Source organism: Mus musculus, chromosome 13 (assembly GCF_000001635.26).
Source record: "Mus musculus strain C57BL/6J chromosome 13, GRCm38.p6 C57BL/6J".
Classification (NCBI taxonomy): Eukaryota; Metazoa; Chordata; class Mammalia; order Rodentia; family Muridae; genus Mus; species Mus musculus.
In genome coordinates this window covers 55,592,917-55,613,237 of record NC_000079.6, presented here as the reverse complement: position 1 = coordinate 55,613,237, position 20,321 = coordinate 55,592,917, and the positions used below count along the sequence as shown (strand labels likewise).

At 50.6% G+C, this 20,321-nt stretch overlaps 2 protein-coding genes across 3 annotated transcripts; both read right to left on the bottom strand.

The window, feature by feature from the left end:
* Positions 1–2,794: 2,794 nt before the first annotated feature.
* On the bottom strand, positions 2,795–13,342 carry B4galt7 (xylosylprotein beta1,4-galactosyltransferase, polypeptide 7 (galactosyltransferase I)). 2 transcript variants are annotated; one of them, NM_146045.2, is made up of 6 exons: positions 13,046–13,342; positions 8,856–9,218; positions 5,816–6,041; positions 4,813–4,896; positions 4,436–4,540; positions 2,795–4,019 (listed from the first exon to the last, which is right to left on the bottom strand). In NM_146045.2, the coding sequence occupies exons 1-6, from the start codon at positions 13,093–13,095 to the stop codon at positions 3,864–3,866; spliced, it is 984 nt and encodes a 327-aa protein (NP_666157.1). In that variant the 5' UTR covers positions 13,096–13,342; the 3' UTR covers positions 2,795–3,863. The 2 variants fall into 2 exon arrangements, with proteins under 2 accessions (NP_666157.1, NP_001298066.1); NM_001311137.1 differs by lacking the exon at positions 4,436–4,540.
* A 2,198-nt stretch (positions 13,343–15,540) lies between these two features.
* Positions 15,541–20,103, bottom strand: Tmed9 (transmembrane p24 trafficking protein 9). Its single transcript, NM_026211.3, has 5 exons — positions 19,881–20,103; positions 19,637–19,737; positions 18,408–18,533; positions 17,624–17,770; positions 15,541–16,397 (listed from the first exon to the last, which is right to left on the bottom strand). The coding sequence occupies exons 1-5, from the start codon at positions 20,062–20,064 to the stop codon at positions 16,248–16,250; spliced, it is 708 nt and encodes a 235-aa protein (NP_080487.2). The 5' UTR covers positions 20,065–20,103; the 3' UTR covers positions 15,541–16,247.
* Positions 20,104–20,321: the final 218 nt, after the last annotated feature.

Genomic DNA, 20,321 nt, shown 5'->3' with positions numbered 1-20,321 from the left:
CACAGATCACAACTCAGTCCAGCCTTCCCTCTGCCCAGCTCCCCAACTCTGGAGGGCCTAGGGGCTGCCACTCCCAGGCTCCTGAGCCCAGTGTTCTCTGCAGCCCCTTTGTCCGTGTAGATTCACTCCTTTGGAAGCTTTTCTCATTCTGACAAAGTCCTGCTCCAGCAGCATGCCTTCCCCAGGTTTGTGTAGCCTGTCACTGTGCAACACTCTGGGGCACCCTGTGTCCCTTCTTAGTCCAAGAGGCCTCCCCAGCAGTCAGAACAATCATCTTTGAGGCAGAAGAGCCACGGGGCCCAATCCTGTGCACCTCCCGAGGCCAGCTTTCTTCCCAGAAGTGGGCACAGTGGCAGCCCTCCCTGCATGCCTCCTCCCACTGAGAAGGCAGGAGGTGTGCAAGGGAGGAGGCTGGAGCACCTGTCACTTGGGCTCTGGGGGTGGGTACCAGGGAGGCTGATCCCAAGCCACGGCATCTGAGTCAGGCAAGCCTCATTGTGCCCGCACTTAATCATCTATACAAAAATCAGCAGTACCTAGCCCTTATTCTTGGCTGCAAACTTGACTACATCTGGAATTAACTAAAATCTAAGCTACTGGGTACACCTGTAAGGGATTTTTCTCTTCTTTTCTTTTTCTTTTGTTTTGGACAGGGTTTCTCTGTGTATCCCTGGCTGTCCTGGAACTCACTCTGTAGACCAGGCCGGCCTTGAACTCAGAGATCTTCCTGCCTCTGTATCCCCAGTACTGGGATTACAGGTGTGGGCCACCACCACTCAGCAGGAATTTTCTTGATTGGATCATTTGAGCTAGGAAGTCACCCCACCCCTCCCCCATAAACTTCAGCCACACCTTCTGGTGGCAGCCTACATAAAAGAAGGAAACTTTTTGCCTGTTTGCCCTCATTCTTGCTGGTAAGTCTATCCTACTGCTGAGTTATCCCTTCGCTGATATTAGAACCTATTTTGGGATTCCAACATGACTGAAGGCCAGCTGAGATACCCAGTTTTGTGTACTGAGCGACTATTAGATTCTTGGCAGCCAGCCGTCTTTGGACTAGCCAAGCACAGCCTGTAAGCCACTCTAATAAGTCCCATATGTGTTCATTCATTCAATCACCTCTGTCTCTCCAGAGAACCCGAATACAGGAACAGAAGTGGCGATTGCCCTCGAATGACGATCATTTCTCCCACACCCACAATGGCTAGGTGTGCTAGTCCTGGCACATCCTATCCACATCCCCAGTAGCAGATCAGGGATATTTGTTGATCACTACTGCATAACATGGGTAAGGAAAACACAGAGGCAGACTATCATCTGCCTCGCCCCTGGCTCACCAGGTTTAGCCCTCCCTTTCTCCAGGAGTGAGCAAGGAAGGGAGACTGCAATGTGGGCTGCACCAGCTCCTGCCAGGAGAGCCCAGCAGCTCCTGCCAGGGTGCCCACCAGCACACTGATAGTGTGATGGAGGAGCCACAGGGGAAGGAAGGTCTGGAGAGTGTCTTCTTGGCCTTCCTTCTCTGGTCCCACAGCCCCAGAACCAGTAGATACGATCCTCACCTTTTCAGGTTTTTCTACATGCCAGGTCAGTGCAGAGCTGGGGGCTTTGCTGTCACATCTGTGACCATATGAGTTATTTCCCAAGGAGACACATAAATCCAAGACGAGAAGACTAGAGCTCACAGGCTCTCTCCATCTCCTCAGCTTTGTCTCTCACTGCTGTGGATGAGGCTCTGTCCCTGTGGAACCTGAAGTCTTGCCCCGTCCATCTCAGCCTCTCTCTGAACCTACATTCCACAGTCTGCCCAGCCACACATAGCAGGGCTGAAGCCATTCTCTGAGTCCTGAAGCAGGCTGTGAATTCTACCCTCCCAACTCTGGAATGCAGCCGTTCCTTCTGTGCTGCTCTGGGTGTCCCAGTGGTAAACCAGTCACCTCAACTGCACAGACTGCCCCTCTGATGCTGTCCCCAGTGTGAGGCAGGCCTTGCTCGGACCCGTCCGCACAGCCACTCATTTACCTACTCTTGTTGGTGCTAGGTGTGAGCTAACCCTATGTTTTCAGTCTAAACTTCTGTACTTAAGAGATCTATAAGATGCCAGGCATACTGGCGCATGCCTTTAATCCCAGCACTAGGGAGGCAGAGGCAGGCAGATTTCTGAGTTCAAGACCAGCCTGGTCTACAGAGTGAGTTCAGGACAGCCAGGGCTATACAGAGAAACCCTGTCTCAAAAAAAAAAAAAAAAAAAAAAAAAAAAAAAGCTCTTGTAAGACAAGTGCCTCTAACCTGCAAGTCCCGCTTGACCAGAACATCTGATACCTTGCCAATATTTAATAAAGGTTGCTTCAAATTTGGCTCAAAAATTGTGGTGGTGGTCTTATTCTCCTCGGGCAGTGGAGTGGGATGAACACTAGGCTTCCACAGCCCTCCCCAGTCCCGTGTTCTGTCTGCCTCAGCACCCACCCTTCCAGCTGCGAGAGTGCTCTAGGGAATCTTCAGTTTCTCCCACTCAGGAACACGGCTCCCTTCTGTCCTGTCCCCACCCGTCCGTCAGGTCCTGTGGTTTGTCTTCAAACCTTCCTTCTGCCTATTTCCTAGTAAGGCCGGATGGAGCACCACGTCAGAGACAGAGCTCAGCCAGACAAAGCCAGAATCACTGGGCTTCCCAGGGGTAGCAAGGGGACTGTCCATGATCCCAGGGGATCAGTGATGTGCAGGAACCCCACCTTGGGCTTTTCTGCCCATCCACACCTGCCACCTTCCCCCAACCCCAGTCCAGTTCCTTGCCAGTGTATAACTGAGAGCATCGTCTTTTATTTCATCCCCCTTTGGTCAACCAAAGGTGACAAACCAGTGAACCATAAAACATTTTGTTTGAGCTAGGAGGTGGTGGCACACGCCTTTAATCCCAGCACTTGGGAGGCAGAGGCAGGCGAATTTCTGAGTTCGAGGCCAGCCTGATCTACAAAGTGAGTTCCAAGACAGCCAGAGCTATCAGAGAAACCCTGTCTCAAAAAACAAACAAACAAAAAAACATATTTTGTTTGGCCTGCCACAGATTTTCAAAGCTTTAGTTAACTGCTGCCATTTAAAAAAACAAAAGAAAAAATTCTGCTTAAGAATCCAGCATTCAGGGCTGGAGAGATGGCTCAGCGGTTAAGAGCACTGACTGCTCTTCCAAGGGTCCCGAGTTCAAATCCCAGCAACCACATGGTGGCTCACAACCATCTGCAATGAGATCTGATGCCCTCTTCTGGTGTGTCTGAAGACAGCTACAGCGTACTCATACATAATAATAAATCTTTAAAAAAAAAAAAAAAAGAAAAGAATCCAGCATTCTAGTTTCTTTTGAAAATTGAGATCTTGTGCCCTGGTTCCTCCGGTTTTGCTGTGGTGGCACCAATTACAGCTATATCAGCCGCTCCTTCACCCGGGCTTGTGTTCTGCCTTCTGATGTCCTAAGCCTCCTAGTAGCAGCGGCTGTACACACTGGTCACATGACTTCTGACTACATCTTTGTGAGTCTGTTCTTCCAGAGGAGCAGCGGAGCAGTATGTCCCTGCTGAGGCCGTCCTGGCCACCTTCTCACTGCCTCAGGCCTCAGCACACACAGCAGGGCAGGCAGAGCAGGGCAGGCAGGAGGCCAGGAGGAGAAGGTCAGTCAAGAGCCATACCTTCAGCAGCATCCCAGGGTCTACCTGTGTTCTGTCTTGGGCCTGGCTCTGGGGGCCAGGTTGCTGAAGACGCCGATGGGCTGGCAACTCCTTCAGGCCTCTCTGCATCCTCCTGAGCTGGGCCAAAGGCCTGAGGTTTCCTGAGCCTGAGCAGCACTGAGGTCTGGAAGCTTCCTTACAGTTTAGCTGTCAGCCAAATATGCACCATGGGGTGGCTGTTTTATCGCAGTCCAGCATGACATTGAGGACAGTGCACGGGGCCCCTCCTATAGACAGTGCCGTGCGGGAATCCACCCGGTACTTCACAGTGTTCAGGCCTCCCTCCCGGTCCACCTTGAACTGTTCCTGGACAGAAGAGAAGGGAAGAATGTGAACCCACGCTTCATGGTGCCTGCTGTTCATGTGTCTCCATTAAGAGAGAGGAGGCAGAGGCTGACATGCTGCCCAGGCCTGTACCCCCTCAAGAAGGAGAACACAGCTTCTATGTGGGATAATACAGCTACAAGACAGGAGTTCTGGAGCCCAGGCTAAGCCTTCCCACCCCAACCTGCATGGACTCTGAGGTCTGAGCTGACCCACAGTGCCCAGTTCCACATGGCAGCCACCAAACAGGGCAAGGTGCTATGGAGAAGACCTGCTGAGTGACCTGGGCCCAGCAGGGGGGATAGCACCATTTGGGCCAAAGGGGAACTTGGTGAAATGACCAGGCCTATTGGTCCTTGCCTATCCCTCACCACTCCACTGAGGAGACCAGCCAGCACCTGTTTTTGAGCCGCAATGCGTTTTTGGTCCCTCTTCCGCCAGGCAGGGTCATGCAAGTGGCGAAATGTCTGGTACCCAGTTGTGATTCCCGAGGGGCGGAAAAGCTGAGGAGAACAAAGGATGCAGGTGTCAGGCTGCCTCTCTTGTCACTCCTCTCGGGTCCTACTGGCCGCCATAGGCAGAGGCTCTTAGGAGCCATCTTGTCAGAGAGGAGGCTCTAGCAGAGAGCATACATCCGGTCAAATGAGGCCCAGGAGTCAGGGTAAAGGCAGGGATCAGAACCAAGGGGACCCCAAGAATTTTGATGCAGCAATAAATGGAGCCTTGGGACAGCCATGTAAGCTAGGACCAGGCAAAGCCATGCGAGGAGCCTTACCTGGAGGCCAGCTCCTTTGATGCGCCGGTAGAATTCATCATCCTCTCGGCCCCAGCCCCAAAAGCGGTTGGACATTCCGTTGCACTGACACAAAGACAGGCAGTGTCTGTCACATGCTCCCTCCTCCCAGGGGTGCACTTTGGTCTCCTACTTCTTGGGAGAACCAAGTCTGAGCACAGCCAGCTTCCTGCCCTGACTGTTCTGAGTGAATACAGGGTGCTGCAAGGTCCCTTCACTTCTGTAGTGCAAATGCCGGGACCAAGGGAAGGCTCAGCACATCTTAGTCCCGCCCTGCTTCTAACAGGGCGGGGAACAGGTATATGATTAGTGTCTCAAGTGTCAACTCTCTTCAGAGGGCCAAAATGCCAGTTGCTACTATTTGATTTTCTCTTAATTGCATTTTTCCTGGGGTGGCTCTGCCCAGGTCTCTTCCTGTGTTTGAGGGACAATGGGCTCTTTAACTCTTAATTGGCATCTGCTCAGGGGCTTCATTTACAAAACTGGCTTCAGCCATGGAGGACAGAGAAAAGCCATTCTGATCCTCTCACCCACCTGTGCCCCTGGGTCCCATCAAGAGCCAGTGTGTTTTAGTTTGGGACTCCTGTCTAAACTTCTGGGGAGGGAGGAGCTCCATCCCCCACTCCCCAACCAGGCCCCGCTTTACAGGCTGTAGCTACACAGCCTTCTCACAGGAGGGGCAGGCGCTGAGGCCTGGGAAGAGAAAGGAAGACTTGGTACCCTTGCAGGGAGGGGGAGGTTCTGCAGGCCTTCCCACCTCTAGGTCCCTGTGACCAGCTGACACTGGGGCTTCTGTGGTCCCAGCAGAGCTCTCCCTGGCTAAGTGCTCCCTCCTGGTTCCCTCACAGTCTCTGGCTGCTGCTCAGGCTCTGGCACTGCTCCATCTGCTGGGCCCCAGGAAGGCTGCTCTACCCTCCCAACTGCCTAGACCCACGATGGGGAAGATCCCCAGCAAATGAGCAGAGCATGTGGGGCTGGGCCTCACCAGCTGGTAGTGCTGTTTGGACAGCAGCAGAATGCCGCCCACATAGGTCTTGTAGTGGTAGAGAGGGTGGAGCTCTGGGGAGGCCACATGGAAGGGCCCAGCCTCCGGGAAGCCATAGTCCAGCTCCTCATTGAGAGGGAGCAGGTCCACATCGTGCATGGCGATGTAGTCTGTGCTGTTGCTGCTCTCCAGGAAGCCCACATTGATGAGTGCTGCCCGATTGAACCTATACAAGATAAACGATGCTAGGGAGAGGAAGCAAGCTTGTTTATCAACCTAGCTCAGACTCTGGCTATGCATGAGTCTCTTTGCTGCCACCACCCAGCACTAATGTCACTGTGGAACACCGCCCCCTCTGCTTGCTGCACGAAGGTTTATGCCAGAAACTGTTCAAAATACATGGAAGAAAGAGCGAGAAACAAATCCATGTTCTCTAGCAAGTCAAGCCAGGTATTGAAATGGAAACTGGCAGGGCAGGTGGGCAGCTATTCTCCTAGACAGGGCTGCCAGGAGGGCCAGAATGGCAGGCAACATCCAAGGTGGAACTTGACAGCCTGAGTGAGTGATCCTATGGAAGCTGGGAGATCGGGCTCCACACAGAGGAGAGTAACTGCCAAGGTCTGAAAGAGCAGGAACCGTGTGGCTCCAGTCAGCACACTGAGAACAGACCAGGGGACTGGGTAGAAGCTGAGAGGCAAGAGGTGATGGTGGCCTGGCTTAAGGGGTCGGGAGTGGAAATGGTGAGAAGTGGGCAGATTCTAGATGTGCTTTGCTAATGAGCTGGACACCATGACAGACAAAGACAGGTGAAGGTGAGGGAGGGCGAGTCTTTTTGGCCTGCATAACTCAAGTGTGTAGTTTCCACTTCCAAAAAAGGAAAGAAATCAGGTCTGAGGGGCCAGCACTCAGGGATTCAGCCATGATCCTATTAGGTTCGGGTTGCCTCTGGGACAGAGCATCACAACGGAGACAGAGCACTCGGGGAAAGAAGGAATGGCGTTTCCAGGATCGGATGGAATGGGATTCCCCAGGGAGAGACGGAGGAGAGAGGGGTGCTGAGCTCTAGGGAATAACAATTAGTTTGTCAGAGGGACAGGGACATTGAAAATGGACTGGAGGGGGGGTGGTGCAGGGGTGGGGGGTGGCTGCTGAAACGAGGGAAACCGGAAGTTAAGCGGAGGCTTCAGACGGGAAAGAATCTGCTTAGCAGAAGCCACCGATGGAGAAGACGAGAGCCTGTGACCTCAGTGAGGGATCCCGCAGGGCATAAGAGATGTCTGTTGAAATTTTTATTTTTGGTTTTTTGAGACAGGGTTTCTCTGTGTAGCCCTGGCTGTCCTAGAACTCACTTTATAGACCAGTTTGGCCTCGAACTCAGAAATCCGCCTGCCTCTGCCTCCCGAGTGCCGGGATTAAAGGCGTGTGCCACCACACCCGCCTGAAATAATCTTGAAAATAGCTGGATGGTCGTGGTGGTGGTGGTGGTGGTGGCGGTGGCGGTGGCGGTGCCGCATGCCTTTAATTAGAGCATTTAGGAGGCAGAGGCAGGCGGATTGCCTGTGAGTAGGAGGCCAGCTACGACTACAGATTGGGTTCCAGGATAGCCAGGGCTACACAAATAAACCTTGTCTAGAAAAAAAAAAAAATCAGGGCTGGCGAGATAGCTCAGTGGTTAAGAGCGCCGACTGCTCTTCCAAAGGTCCTGAGTTCAAATCCCAGCAACCACACGGTGGCTCACAACCATCCGTAACGAAATCTGATGCCCCATTCTGGAGTGTCTGAAGACAGCTACAGTGTATTTACATATAATAAATAAATAAATAAATCTTTTAAAAAAAATCAAAAATAGAAGAAAAAAGAGGAGGAAGAAGAGGAGGAGAAGTAGGAGGGGGAGGAGAAGGAGGAGAAAGAGAGACAGAGAGAAGACAGAGACAGACAGACAGAGAGGCAGAGGGAGTGGCTGTGGTGGAAGGTGCCTTGAAGAAAGGAAAGTGAAGGAAGGAAGGAGCAGGGCAACAGCAACGGACATCTCAGACAGAGAGATCAGAGAGAGAGGTCTTTTCTCTTTCTTTTTTCTTTGTTTTTGTGTTTTGTTTTGTAGGACAGGGTTTCTCTGTATAGCCTTGGCTAACCTGGAACTCCCTCTGTAGACCAGGCTGAGATCCACCTGCCTCTGCCTCCCCAGTGCTGGGATTAAAGATATACCACCATCCCTGGCTCCCTCTTTTTTTTGGGAGGGGGCGGGGGGTTTCGAGACAGGGTTTCTCTGTGTAGCCCTGGCTGTCCTGGAGCTCACTCTGTAGACCAGGCTGGCCTCAAACTCAGAAATCCACCTGCCTCTGCCTCCCAAGTGCTGGGATTAAAGGTGTGTGCCACCATGCCCGGCTCCTGGCTCCCTCTTTTAAGACATTAACTTAGAATATCCGTAAGTTACAGAGTGGTGGACATCAAAGAACAAGTTGTAAGAGTCATCCCTCTCCTTCCACCACATGTGGTCACCTGACTTGGTGGCAAACACCCTTACCTACTGAGTCACCTTGCCTCACACTCACAGGCTGTCTGTTTAGAGGAGTGCTATCCTGGAGTGTCTTTGTGCATGCTGGTGTGAATCACCGAGAGGAGGAGCAGACTATGCTGAAGAGGCCCCTGTGGTTGTAGCACTGGCCCTGAGAAGGAGAGGAGTCCAAGGCTACAGTGGGAGAGAGTCCCAGGGAGCCTGGGGCAGTGACTGCTGGGAGGTGAGTGGAGACAGCAGGACCTGAGGCAGCGCTCCTCCAGGGACCCTGCATCATGGCTTCTCAGTGTCCTTAAGCAACATTCCACATCCAGTGATCTCTCTAAAGCAGACTTTACACCACAGCCCACCCCAGAGACTCCTGCTATACCCAGTGAGAGTGGCCTACCTCCTCCCACCATGTGGCCCTTGCTCGAAGTAGCCTATCACAGGCCTGAGCCCTGAGCGAGAGGAACAGGCACTGGCAGCCAGGGGCGAGGGGAGAGGCACTGGGAAGTGAGGGGTGGCTCGGGAGCTGCTCCTCACCTGAAATGGTCCACCTGGTTGAGCACATAGATGTGGTGCTGGATCCTCTTCCTGCTTAGGAAGCGGTGCATGTGGGGCACAAAGACCAGCAGCTCCTCAAAGCGCTCACGAAAGGGCACCAGCACTGCCAAGCGGTGGGGCCCCCAGGACTCATCTTCTTCCCAGTGCTCAGGGGGCGGCTCTGGAGGGCAAGCCCGGGGTGGACCCGAGGTCTCTTGCCCTTGTCCCCTGGTCACCTGGGCCATATCTCCAGAACAGCTGAGCTGCAGCCAGAGCAGGGAGAAGAAGACCAACAGGAGAAAGGCAATGAAGAGGTGGAAGATGGAGCATTTCCGGCGGAGGCCTCCAGGAAGCAACCTGGCCCTGAGGTGAGAGCGGGAAGGAGGTCAGGAGGACAGGGCTGGCCGAGATCCTCTCAGGACCCTCTCTGGCCTCCCCGAGGGAGGACGGGGGAGTCAGTGCAGAAGCAGGGGTGAATGTTTTTGCTCATGCTGCTTCCACACAGGATCAGTTCATTCGCCTGCCTAGGCCCAGCCTGGGCTCCCCGCTGGGACCCTCCCTCTCAGACGGTTCAGAGCAGTCAGGATTGCCTCAGTCATTCAATGACTTCTTGCATCGGGATGGAGTCTGGGTCAGAGCACTCTGGGTCAGAGCACTCGGAGGAAGGAGTCAGCTCATTGTTTCAAATCTGTTTCTCCCTAGAACAGTGTCTGGAAGTCCTGAGCCAGTGGGAGGGGTTCCAGCTTAGAAAGGGATAAGTTACTTTGTTGTGCTGCTGAGGTGCCCAGAAAGCTCCCCAAGAACGGGTGTGTGCTGACATAAGCCCCAGGCTAAATGGTTGAAACCGCCACTGTAAGGTCCACAGGGAGAGTGGGAGATCACAGGAGAGCCCATAGGGCGGGCGAGCAGAAGGAAGGTGGGAAGGACAGGGAGGGTTCAGCACCATATTCTAATGTAAGAACCTGGACAAACACTGAATATCTGTCACTGGGTGTCTGGGAAACTGCCCTTTAACAATTCCAAAAATAAAAGCCCAGGTGAAAAGCCTGACAAGGTGGCCAGGATGGATTTTGAGTTCAAGGCCAATCTGGGTTAGATAGTGAGACTATCTCAAAAACAAAGAAGCAAAAAAGAAAGAGTGGAATTCACCTTTGCCTTTCTGGAAGTTTCTGAGGATACTAGGAATGCTTGTAAGAATCTAAGGAGGCTTCCTCTCCAGCTCCCCCTGCCTCTGCCCAAGTGACCAGCAAAGGAACCTAGACTATAACCTCCAAGGGTTGGGAACCAGCTCTCAGGTCTTGCAGACGCTACCTCCTGAGATCGCCTGCAATGATCTTGCCTGCTGGTCTTCGAGCTGTCCTTCACTTTCACTCCTATGGCTGTTCTGACTCTGCTCACAAGGTTAATGCCCAAACCCTTAGTCTAACAGTCAGAACCCTCTGTCCAGGCGCTCTGTGATGTTGGAGAAACTCTGCAGTTTCTCACAACCGTTCCCTCTCATCCGGGGTAACAAAAGGCCTTTCTACTGGCTACACTTCTGCTCCAACCCACTCCTACCCCACCCTCCTTTTCTCCTAAGTGATATCCTCTTATTTTATCTACTTAGGAGTTTTCTCCCAATCTTTCAAGGCCAAAAACCCACATCATGTCACACCCATCACTGCCCCCACCAAGCTCCCTGCTGTGTTCCCAGGGTACCCTGCACTTCGGTCCTTACATCGCTCACTTGAGACGGCCTGCATGATCCTACTTGCAGAACATGTCATATTTTTATCTGTGGCCTCAGGCCCAGTCAAACAGCAAAGAACTTGTCAATCGTGTTAGGAGAAGGGTCAACGCAGGCCAAGCATGCTGCAAGGTACACACTGGAGCCACATCCATGCCTACCTTTCTCTAAAGACACAGCTGCAAACCTGGAAGCCAGCAGCCCTGAAGCCAGGCCCAGGTCCCTCGTGCAGCTGAGAGGTTGCCCGGTAGGACTCCCCTCACAGGACTTCTGACTTACCCCCCATTGTCCTGTGGTGATGGTTTCCACTGTGGAGCAGTAGAGCCCAGACCTGCAAATGGCCTGACAGGCCTGGGACCTTTATAGATTCTTTCTTGCACTCTGGGCTCCTTCTGGGAGCAGGACTGAGATTTATATGATGAGCAATGGGTAATAGACCGCCTTTGGGGGAATAAACAATGACCATTATCCAGGAGCAAGGCATGGATCGGACAGTCCATGTGCTTTCTCGTGCTGTTTCTTCAATTCAACCTCCCCTTTCTATAAAGAACGTGTGCCCAAGCCCGGTGTGGTGGTGCACACCTTTAATCCCAGCACTCGGGAGGCAGAGGCAGGCGGATTTCTGAGTTCAAGGCCAGCCTGGTCTACAGACTGAGTTCCAGGACAGCCAGGGCTACACAGAGAAACCCTGTCTCGAAAAACAAAAAACAAACAAACAAAAAGAACGTGTGCCCAAGGACACTCTCACTCTTTGCTCTAAAAGCCAAAACCACTGAGGGTCCCAATTTTATCAGTAAAAGTGATGATACTGAACACAGACAACAGAGGCTGCTGGTGCCACCTGGTGGTCATCTTCAGAACTGCAGTACTGGCTGCTCCCACACTCAGGTTCTCAGGGATGATTTAGAAAAGGGATGGTCTCCTTTACCTAAAGCTAGTTAGGGGTGCTTCAAACCCAAGTAAGCTCGCACTAGAGCTACCACCCAGTTACTACACTATTTTATATATGTCCCATGAATCTTTGCCACTGTGTCAAAAGCACTGAATGGACATCAATCTATTTTTCTGAGAACACAATAACAGAAAATGATCAGAAGATGGCAATTCTCCTCTATAAACTATCTTCACCATTCTTCAATGAGCCCTTACAAGTAGATATTATGATATTCATTTCAGAGATGGAAAACCGAGGTCAGAAAAATTAAGTGGTCTATTTCTGGCCACCATGGACCATGCTTCTACTATATTACTGTCACCTTTTAACACCAAATCTGAAAAAAAAAAAGAAAAGAAAAAGAAAAAGAAACAAACACCCCAAAAGTGTGTCCACTAAATTCTAGAGCCTTACAATATCTAACAAATGTGTCATTCATTAAGTGAATATACACTAACGTGTTGGGGGAAAGAAAATGGGGGCCCCCAACCATAAATTACATTGTTCCTCCATACCTGTGACTTTGTTATTGTTATGGATCATAATATAAATATCTGATGTATGCAACCCATGGGGGGGCGCGACCCACAGGTTGAGAACCACTGGACTAGCCCAAGGTCCAAACAAAAAGATGCTTCAAGCCTAAAAGTGTAATGCCCCATAAATCTAGGCAGGAAAATCACCTCCGCCATTCTGTTTCAGTGAGAAATATCTTAAACTCGGGTATGAGCCAGACTCACACCTAACACTTAAAGCAGACCCCCACACAAGTACAGCAGCACAGGAAATGAACTACTGGGTGTGTCTAGTATAAGACAGGCAATGGCTAACCAACCAGGAAGAGAACACAGGAAGCTCTGTCTGGTGTGATCTTCCCGGCCAACCGCAAAGTATGAGAGGGCATGAAGGCGAAGGATAGGATTTGAAGTCACATGGATATGACGGGGCAGACAGAAAATAAATAAATAAATAAATAAAGACCTTCAGCGCCACAACACAGAGAGATCCGCTGTAAGAAACGAACAGAATCATCTGCTACATGAAAACAGACAGACAAACACACAAAGGCACAGGAGAAAGAGTGGTTCTCAGCCTTCCTACTGCTGCAGCCCTTTTATACAACTCCTCACGGTTGTGGTGGTCCCCAACCATAAATGTCGTCGTTATTCCACATTTGTGGTTTTGTTATTGTTATGAATCGTAACATAAATGTCTGATATATGCAACCCAAGGGGGCCGCGACCCACAGGTTGAGAGCCACTGGACTAGTTCGCGGTCCAAACAAAAAGATCAATGGAGAGAGCAAGGCAGAGACCCAGACACAGGGACGCGCAGAATAGAAGCTAGTAGGAAAAGAGAGCCGTGCAGACAATACCAATGACGTTCCCCCCACCCCCAGAGAACCACAAACACTCAGGGTGACCCCCAGAAACCCAGATGCGACAGCGTAGGGCTGCTAAGATTTGCAGGAGGTCGAGAAAAGGAATGGCACCCAGGGGGACGCGGCTCCTGCCCGTTGCGGCCGCTCACCTGCCATCCTCCCAGGGCAGCTGCGCCGCTTTCCTCCGGGAGGGCAACATCGTGGCGGGACACAGCAGGACATGGGGCTCTGGCTCAAAGCCCCGCTGCCCGGCCTGCCCAGCCTACGCGGCGTCTCCGCCCCCGCCCCGCCCCCCGGTCCGCCGAGTCCGTCCCTCCGGTTGGGCCGGCTGCACCTCAGAGCCACAGCTTATAAGGTTCTGCTGTCTGGAGAACCGATGGCGGGACCTAGCTAGGTTCTCACTACATACAAGGGCCCACTGGATGTCACAAGAAAGGGAGTTCCCTCCCATCACCCAAGTCAAAGGCGACCAAACAAGCTAGAGACTAGCTGGAACTAGACGTGTACTGCATAACAGAACGTCTGGGATAAGGTACATCTTCCTCCTTTTTCCCCCAAGTGAAGGCTGGTATCATCGCAGCATTCCTACGGTCAGCCCAGCAGAGAAAGCACGTACTCTTGGAGCATAAGATCCAGTTCAGAATTCGGAGCTGATCTCGGAAGACTGATTGTGCTTCAAACACTGCTCTGATAATTTAACAACGCTGAGGCGAGTCGATTTCTCTGTGACGGTTTCATCACTTGGGTTATATAAATTGTTCGTATTCTGTGTGGTCATTGTAGGAAACGAAAACCCATTTGGTGCAGTGCTTGGCACAGTCACACTATATAAATGCTGTCGTCCGATTTGAGAACCTAAGGAATGAATAGGAGACTGAGCCGCCTCTTTGCCTGTGTGAATTTATCTACTCTCTTCCCCTCTTCCCCACCTGGGAAAAGAGAGGCAGTTACTAGACTTCATGTCTGTTCTTTCAGGCAAAATTTAATATTCTAATAAGTACCTAACATTTATTAAGTTTTACTTTGTGCTACTCATTTTTTTTTAAGATTTAGTTATTATATGTAAGTACACTGTAGCTGACTTCAGACAGTCCAGGAGAGGGCATCAGATCTCATTACGGATGGTTGTCAGCCCGTGAGCCACCATGTGGTTGCTGAGATTTGAACTCAGGACCTCTGGAAGAGCATCGAGCCATCTCTCCAGCTCCTGTTCTAAGTTCTTTATGGCTGTGCTTTTATTCAGTCTTTATGAATAGGTATTATTTCCATTGTGAAGATGAAAGGACCAAGGCACAGGCAGGTCATTGGTTTGTGTGCACAATCTTTCCAGCCACAATCCATGATCTCCAATTTCAAGTGCATTGTTTCAAGGTAGATCTTCACTATTGGTTAAGTTAATTGTTCTTAACTTTCTTTCCCCTCTTAAACCCTAACAAACACAACTCAATGATTTGCTCTGTGGCTCACCTAGGGCTCTGCATCCCACACCAGAAACTTACCAAGTCAACCATAGATGGGGCAGACCTTTTTTTTTTTTTTAATTTTCTTTTAAGATTTATTTTATATATGTGAGTACACTGTCACTCTCTTCAGACACATCAGAAGGCATCGGATGCCCATTACAGACGGTTGTGAGACACCATGTGGTTGCTGGGAATTGAACTCAGGACCTCTGGAAGATCAGTCAGTGCTCTTAACCACTGAGTCATCTCTCCAGCCTGATGTGGCAGATCTTAAAGGCAGGATTGACCTCCTGCAGAGACCAGTTAGGCAGGGCCATCAGGCGATAAGACAGTCAGGTGACCTGTTGCTCTAGTGTTAGACCTCAAACTCAAGAAACTAAATTTTACATAAAAACCCAAATTAGCCAGGCGGTGGTGGCACACGCCTTTAATCCCAGCACTCGGAAGGCAGAGGCAGGCAGATTTCTGAGTTTGAGGCCAGCCTGGTTTACAAAGTGAGTTCCAGGACAGCCAAGGCTGTACAGAGAAACCCTGTCTCGAAAAAAACAAAACAAACCCAAATGAACTGCTTTTAAATCAGTGTTCCGTTATTTGTCATGTTGACACTTGGCACTCTTGGTGAGCAATGTCAGATGGTTTTGACAAACCCGTCAGCACCTGCCCGCTACAAGAAACCATAGCAAGGATGGAGATCGTGATGTTCACAGGTGGAGACTACCCTGGAGTGTGAGGCCTTGTGCCCTCTGGAAGTTACTACTCCCACCCACCCTCTTTTTGTTTTTTCCAGACATGGCTTCTCTGTGTAATAGCCTTGGCTGTCCTGGATTCACTACATAGACCAGGCTGGCCTTGAACTCACAGAGATCTACCTGCCTCTGCCTCCTGAGTGCTGCTATTAAAGTTGTGCACCATCACGTCTGGCCTTGTTCCATTCTCTTAAGTCCAAGTATCATCACACCCACCAAGAGTAACTACAGGGCTGGAGAGATGGCTCAGCAGTTAGGAGCACTGACTGCTATTCTGAAGGTCCTGAGTTCAAATCCCAGCAGCCGCATGGTGGCTCACAACCATCTGTAATGATATCTGATGCCCTTTTCTGGTGTGCCTGAGGACAGCTACAGTATACTTATATATAATAAATAAATAAATCTTTAAAAAAAAAAAAGAGTAACCACGAACAGTTTTTCTTCCTTTTTTTCTTTTTTCTTTTTTATTGGGAAACCAATGTAACAAACCCACATTCATTGAAAATAAACTCAGTAACTAAGACTCTGTAGGCTCTGTTTCCAACCAGCACCAAAGTCTCTGCTTGGTTTGATACCAGTTGTTCAAGCCCCAGAAAGGACAATTGTAACAAACTAAAATCAACCTCTGGGCCCCTTTTGTGCACTGCAACCCCTCCACACCCTTAAACTGACACGCAGCAAACACACCCTATATAAGCAGGCTGGTTCTAAGCCAAAGGCAAGAAAAGCAAAGTTTCTGGAATAGCAAGGAGTCACTGATACACCCTGACCTGCTCAAAATCCCACATTAACAAAGGAAGACAGAAGGAAAATCAGCTTGCTGCCCCACCCACTTCCCTCCCAAAACCTACCCCAGACAGCAACCTCATATCCCTGATCAGTAACACTGAGATTCTGAGACACCAAGGGCATCGCCAGCCCCTGAGTGATTACTGCAAAAGGTCCAGGAGTGGAGGTGGGAGGGCTTGTCCCACTACTGGCTCAGCATTAGCCAGCCAGGCTGCTGTCCTCCACCTGAGCCTGAGGAACGGGGACACGCTTACAGTCCCTCTCTCCTCCAGAACATCTGCGGCTGAAAACCAGTCCTCCTCCTACTTCCCACAGCCTGGAAGAAAGATCGCCTGTGAGGCTTGGGACAGCTGCTACACCAACTTCTTGGCTTCAAAAAAGCTCTTGAGGTGCCGCATCTGCCAGACGCCAATGGCCACGAGGATGAGAGTCTGCAGGATGGACCACCATAGCACTCGCTGGTTGGTGCTTTCGCTGGTTTGTCTGAAGCGCTCTTCTCGCCACTGTTGGGAAATAAGCGGCAAGGCTTAGTAGTCTAAGACTGCTGGAACCGCTGTGTTCCCAGCTTGCAAAGATCCCCAGGGCCACCCACTCTGCCCAAAGTGTGGCCAGATGCCTGTGGGGACTATCTTCATCAGTAGCAGTCGAATGACTGCTGGCAGACTAAGGCATTTCTCCTAAGTCTGTCTGTCCATTTGTCAGATACAGTCCTCACTTAACCCTTCCTGATACCTAGAGAGGAGAGGAAAGGTGGTGGCAAGCGACAGAGGTGTCCTGGAGCACTTAGTGTGGACTTCTGTTCGGGTCTTTCAATCTGCTCCTTAAAGATCACATGTGTCATACATTCAGAATGCAAACTGGTGGGCTGGACATGGTTAGTTCACAGTTTTTCTGTTTGCATTTGTTTTCCTTCTTTATGATTCAGTCTCCTGTCAGGCAGTGGTGGTACACGCCTTTAGTCCTAGCACTGGGGGGGTGGGGATGGGGGCAGAGGCAGGTAAATATCTGTGAATTCAAGGCCAGCCTGGCCTACAAAGCAAGTTCCAGGACACAGAGAAACCTCCTCTCAACAAAAATAAATAAATAAATAAATATTTAAAAATTAAAATAGCCGGGCCTGGTGGTGCATGCCTTTAATCCCAGCATTCGGGAGGCAGAGGCACGTAGATTTCTGAGTTCGAGGCCAGTCTAGTCCATAAAGTGAGTCCCAGGATAGCCAGGGCTATACAGAGAAACCCTGTCTCCAAAAACCAAAAAAATAAAAAATAATTAAAATAAAGGGGGTGGGGGGCGGTAAGTGGGAAGCTAAAATCTCAGAACTACCTTTACTACTGGGAGGCCGTAGCAGACACTGTATAATTTTTCCTGTTTAGATGGGTCACTGCCCATCAACTACAATTCATTCATGATACCTGCCTGGTTCCTGGTCAGGAAAAATTCAGAGGCTTTAGATTCTGGGGACACCTAGAACCTTTAAAACGGCTGCTAAGGTGCTGGTATTATCATGCTCTTCTCCTGTTTGTCACTGTGATTTCCTGTGAAGCCAGGCTCTTACGAGGCTGCGGCTCGATTACAAATGGACTCTGTAACACACAGTCACCTTTTAGACCTGCACTCTGGCATAGGTAAGTCCCCTGGGCTTCCATAAAGAGTCTTTCCTGCAACTCCTAGCAGCAGAGCTTGCCACCCACCGGGCGGCCGGCCGAGCCGGCACTCACCCAGCACTCACCCGCTGGTAGTTCTGCTCCTTTTGGATCTGCTCCACTTGCTCCACCAGCTGTCGCACCCTCAGCTGCAGCTCGCTCAGCTTGTCCTTGGCAGCAATTTCTGCATAGTCGTTTGCATGTTCGCCCACTTGGATGTCAAGGTGAACCCTCTGGGGAGGGAAGAGTGAGAAGAGAGTGAGGCGGGCCTGCTGCCTCTGACTGCCGGACTGGCAGCTGATCTGTCTACCTTCCCTTTTTTCTCTTTCTTTTTGTTAAATTCAGATCACACACTGAGACACCCTCAATGCTATGGGGCTCCGGGTATACGAGTGAAAATAATAAGCTTGGGGCTCACACTCTGACCTATGTTCACACTGTTTGTTAATACCCATGTTCACACCATTTGTTCTTTGTAGCTGTGGCTTCCCAAGAACAGAAAAACTTCAAAGAGCAAAGACACAGATTCAAAAAACATATTTGTACTGAGAATGAAGCCTTTTTGGTCATTCTTTAGATCAATTCATATGCCACATATATCACTAACACTGCATTAGGGGTTATACGTAACCTAGAGATGATAAAGTATACAGCAGGATATGTATGCCTTGTATAAAAATAAAAGCACACTATTACGGTCGTAAGAAATGGCTATACAAACTGATCAGTCACTATGCCCTGTATGCCCTCTGGCAATCCAATGCTTTAAAAGGCACAAAATCCAGTACCTGCCACACTCACGGTACAAATGCCCAGTCCTAAGCAGGGTATACTGCCTGAAAGCCTTTGGTCACCCATGGACCTACTTACCAGCATCCCTCCGGCAAAGAGGGAGAACTTGGTGGAATTTGAGTGAAGACAGATCTGGTGCTCACCAGGGGTGTGGGAGGTGAAGGTGAACCTGCCCTCAGAGCCATACTGCCGGGCCAGGATGACCTATAGATAACAGGGAGGATTTCAGTCAGTGATGCTGCCAGGAGACTAGGAAAAAATGGGGATAAAAGCTCTGAGTACCACAAGAGTCTGCAAGGAGAGCCTTGGGCACGTCACAGCACTAAAGGACCCAAGGGTACTCAGCCACAGGCATAAAATGATCGCAACAATCTGGGGCAGGGTTGAAGGGTCTGACATCAGGCTGGCGAGTAACTGCTCCCCAGGCGGAGCTGGCCTGCCTCTACCTTCCAGGGGCAGCATGACCACCATGTTGCTGTTTTGTTTTGTTTTTAGTTTTTGGGGTTTTTTTTTGGTTTTTCGAGACAGGGTTTCTCTGTGTAGTCCTGGCTGTCCTGGAACTCACTTTGTAGACCAGGCTGGCCTCGAACTCAGAAATCCACCTGTCTCTGCCTCCCAAGTGCTGGGATTAAAGGCCACCACCGCCCGGCTGTTTGTTTGTTTTTATGCCTGTTAATTTTTTTAAGTATTTTTTTTTCTTTATTTGTGTGAATGTTAGCATTGGGTGTCCTGAAACTCACTCTGTTGACCAGGCTGGCCTGGAACTCAGAGAGATCCAACTGTCTCTGCCCTCCAAGTGCTGGGATTAAAGGCATGGGCCAGCTTTAAGAGCATTTGCCTGGCTGCAAATGCTCTTCCTTGATGCTCAGCCATCTCTCCAGGCGCTTGGATGAATGGTGATGTCAAAAATAACTTCCACAACTATTCTGATGGTTAGTGACAACAAAACTATTTTGCCTTTTGTCTTTAAAACATTATTTGTCAAAACTGAAAGGTGTTCTGTTTTGTGAAATTAAGGCCTAAACAACAACTTTAGCATTAGCAACTTTTTGGTATCCATCACTGACTGCAATTAATACACTTATCGCTAGAGTAAGTGAGCTTCCATTTCACAGGCTAGGGAAAGCAGCCGAATTGGGGGAGTCACTCAGAGGTCACTGAGAAGTTGTGAACTGAACCTGTCCAGAAACCGCGGCCCAAGTTCCTAGAGAAGATCCGGTATCTTCCCACAACACCAACTAAAATTCTCGATCGAACAGATAAGGAAACTAACAAAGAAGTACCGGAGCGGGTAAGGGCCAGCTTACCTTGTCCTCGGGGTCTTTTACCTCTACGAACATGCCAAGCCCAGGGGTGGCTGGCTGGTACTCCTCCCGCTGTTTGTCATACAGCTGCGTCCGGTAATTTCCTGGAGACAGGCGGAAAAAGGAAGATGAAATAAGCTCGAAGAGGTGCGGGGTTCGCGGCCAGGCTAGCTACCCGGAACAGGTCGCATCCCCCTCCGCCCCAGGACCACTGACTTGTCCCAAACGCTTCCCTGCGCCCCCGCACCGATGACCATGGTCTCGTCCGGAATCTCCTCAATGAAGCACTTCTTTTCTGTTTCTCCGATGTGGAAATACAGCGCGCTTCCGCGGGCTGCAAGCCACAGCAGTAGCAGGAAGGCCCGCATCCCTCTCCCCAGCAAGAGACCCGGTGAGCTTCCGACAACCCGCACGCCTCGCACCGCAGCCATCTTGCCCCACCTGCCTGCGCAGGCGCAGACTGCCGAGCCACGTAGCCCAGCGGAGGCCACCGCAGTGCCTGCCGGGACTGCGAGTTCCGCCGCATGGACTACAAGTCCCTAGATACACCACGCCTCCGCGCGGCAGTACCTGATTGGGGCTGGTTTCTGCAAGCTGAGGACTGGGGTCTCCAAAATGGAAGGATTTTCTTCGGTTTAGCCAAATAGCGAGATGACTGATAATAGTTGTCAGCCTGCGCAACATATAA

Excerpts from the sequence above, each read along its gene's own strand:
- B4galt7 (NM_146045.2), bottom strand. The coding sequence starts at position 13,095 with ATGTTGCCCTCCCGGAGGAAAGCGGCGCAGCTGCCCTGGGAGGATGGC. Across the intron at positions 4,897-5,815 it reads CCAAACAGCACTACCAGCTG|TGCAACGGAATGTCCAACCG; the intron begins GTGAGGCCCAGC and ends TCTTTGTGTCAG. Across the intron at positions 4,541-4,812 it reads TCAAAGGAGCTGGCCTCCAG|CTTTTCCGCCCCTCGGGAAT; the intron begins GTAAGGCTCCTC and ends TGTTCTCCTCAG.
- Tmed9 (NM_026211.3), bottom strand. The coding sequence starts at position 20,064 with ATGGCTGCGGTGCGAGGCGTGCGGGTTGTCGGAAGCTCACCGGGTCTC. Across the intron at positions 19,738-19,880 it reads GGACGAGACCATGGTCATCG|GAAATTACCGGACGCAGCTG; the intron begins GTGCGGGGGCGC and ends GCCTGTCTCCAG. Across the intron at positions 16,398-17,623 it reads AGGAGCAGAACTACCAGCGG|TGGCGAGAAGAGCGCTTCAG; the intron begins GTGAGTGCTGGG and ends ATTTCCCAACAG.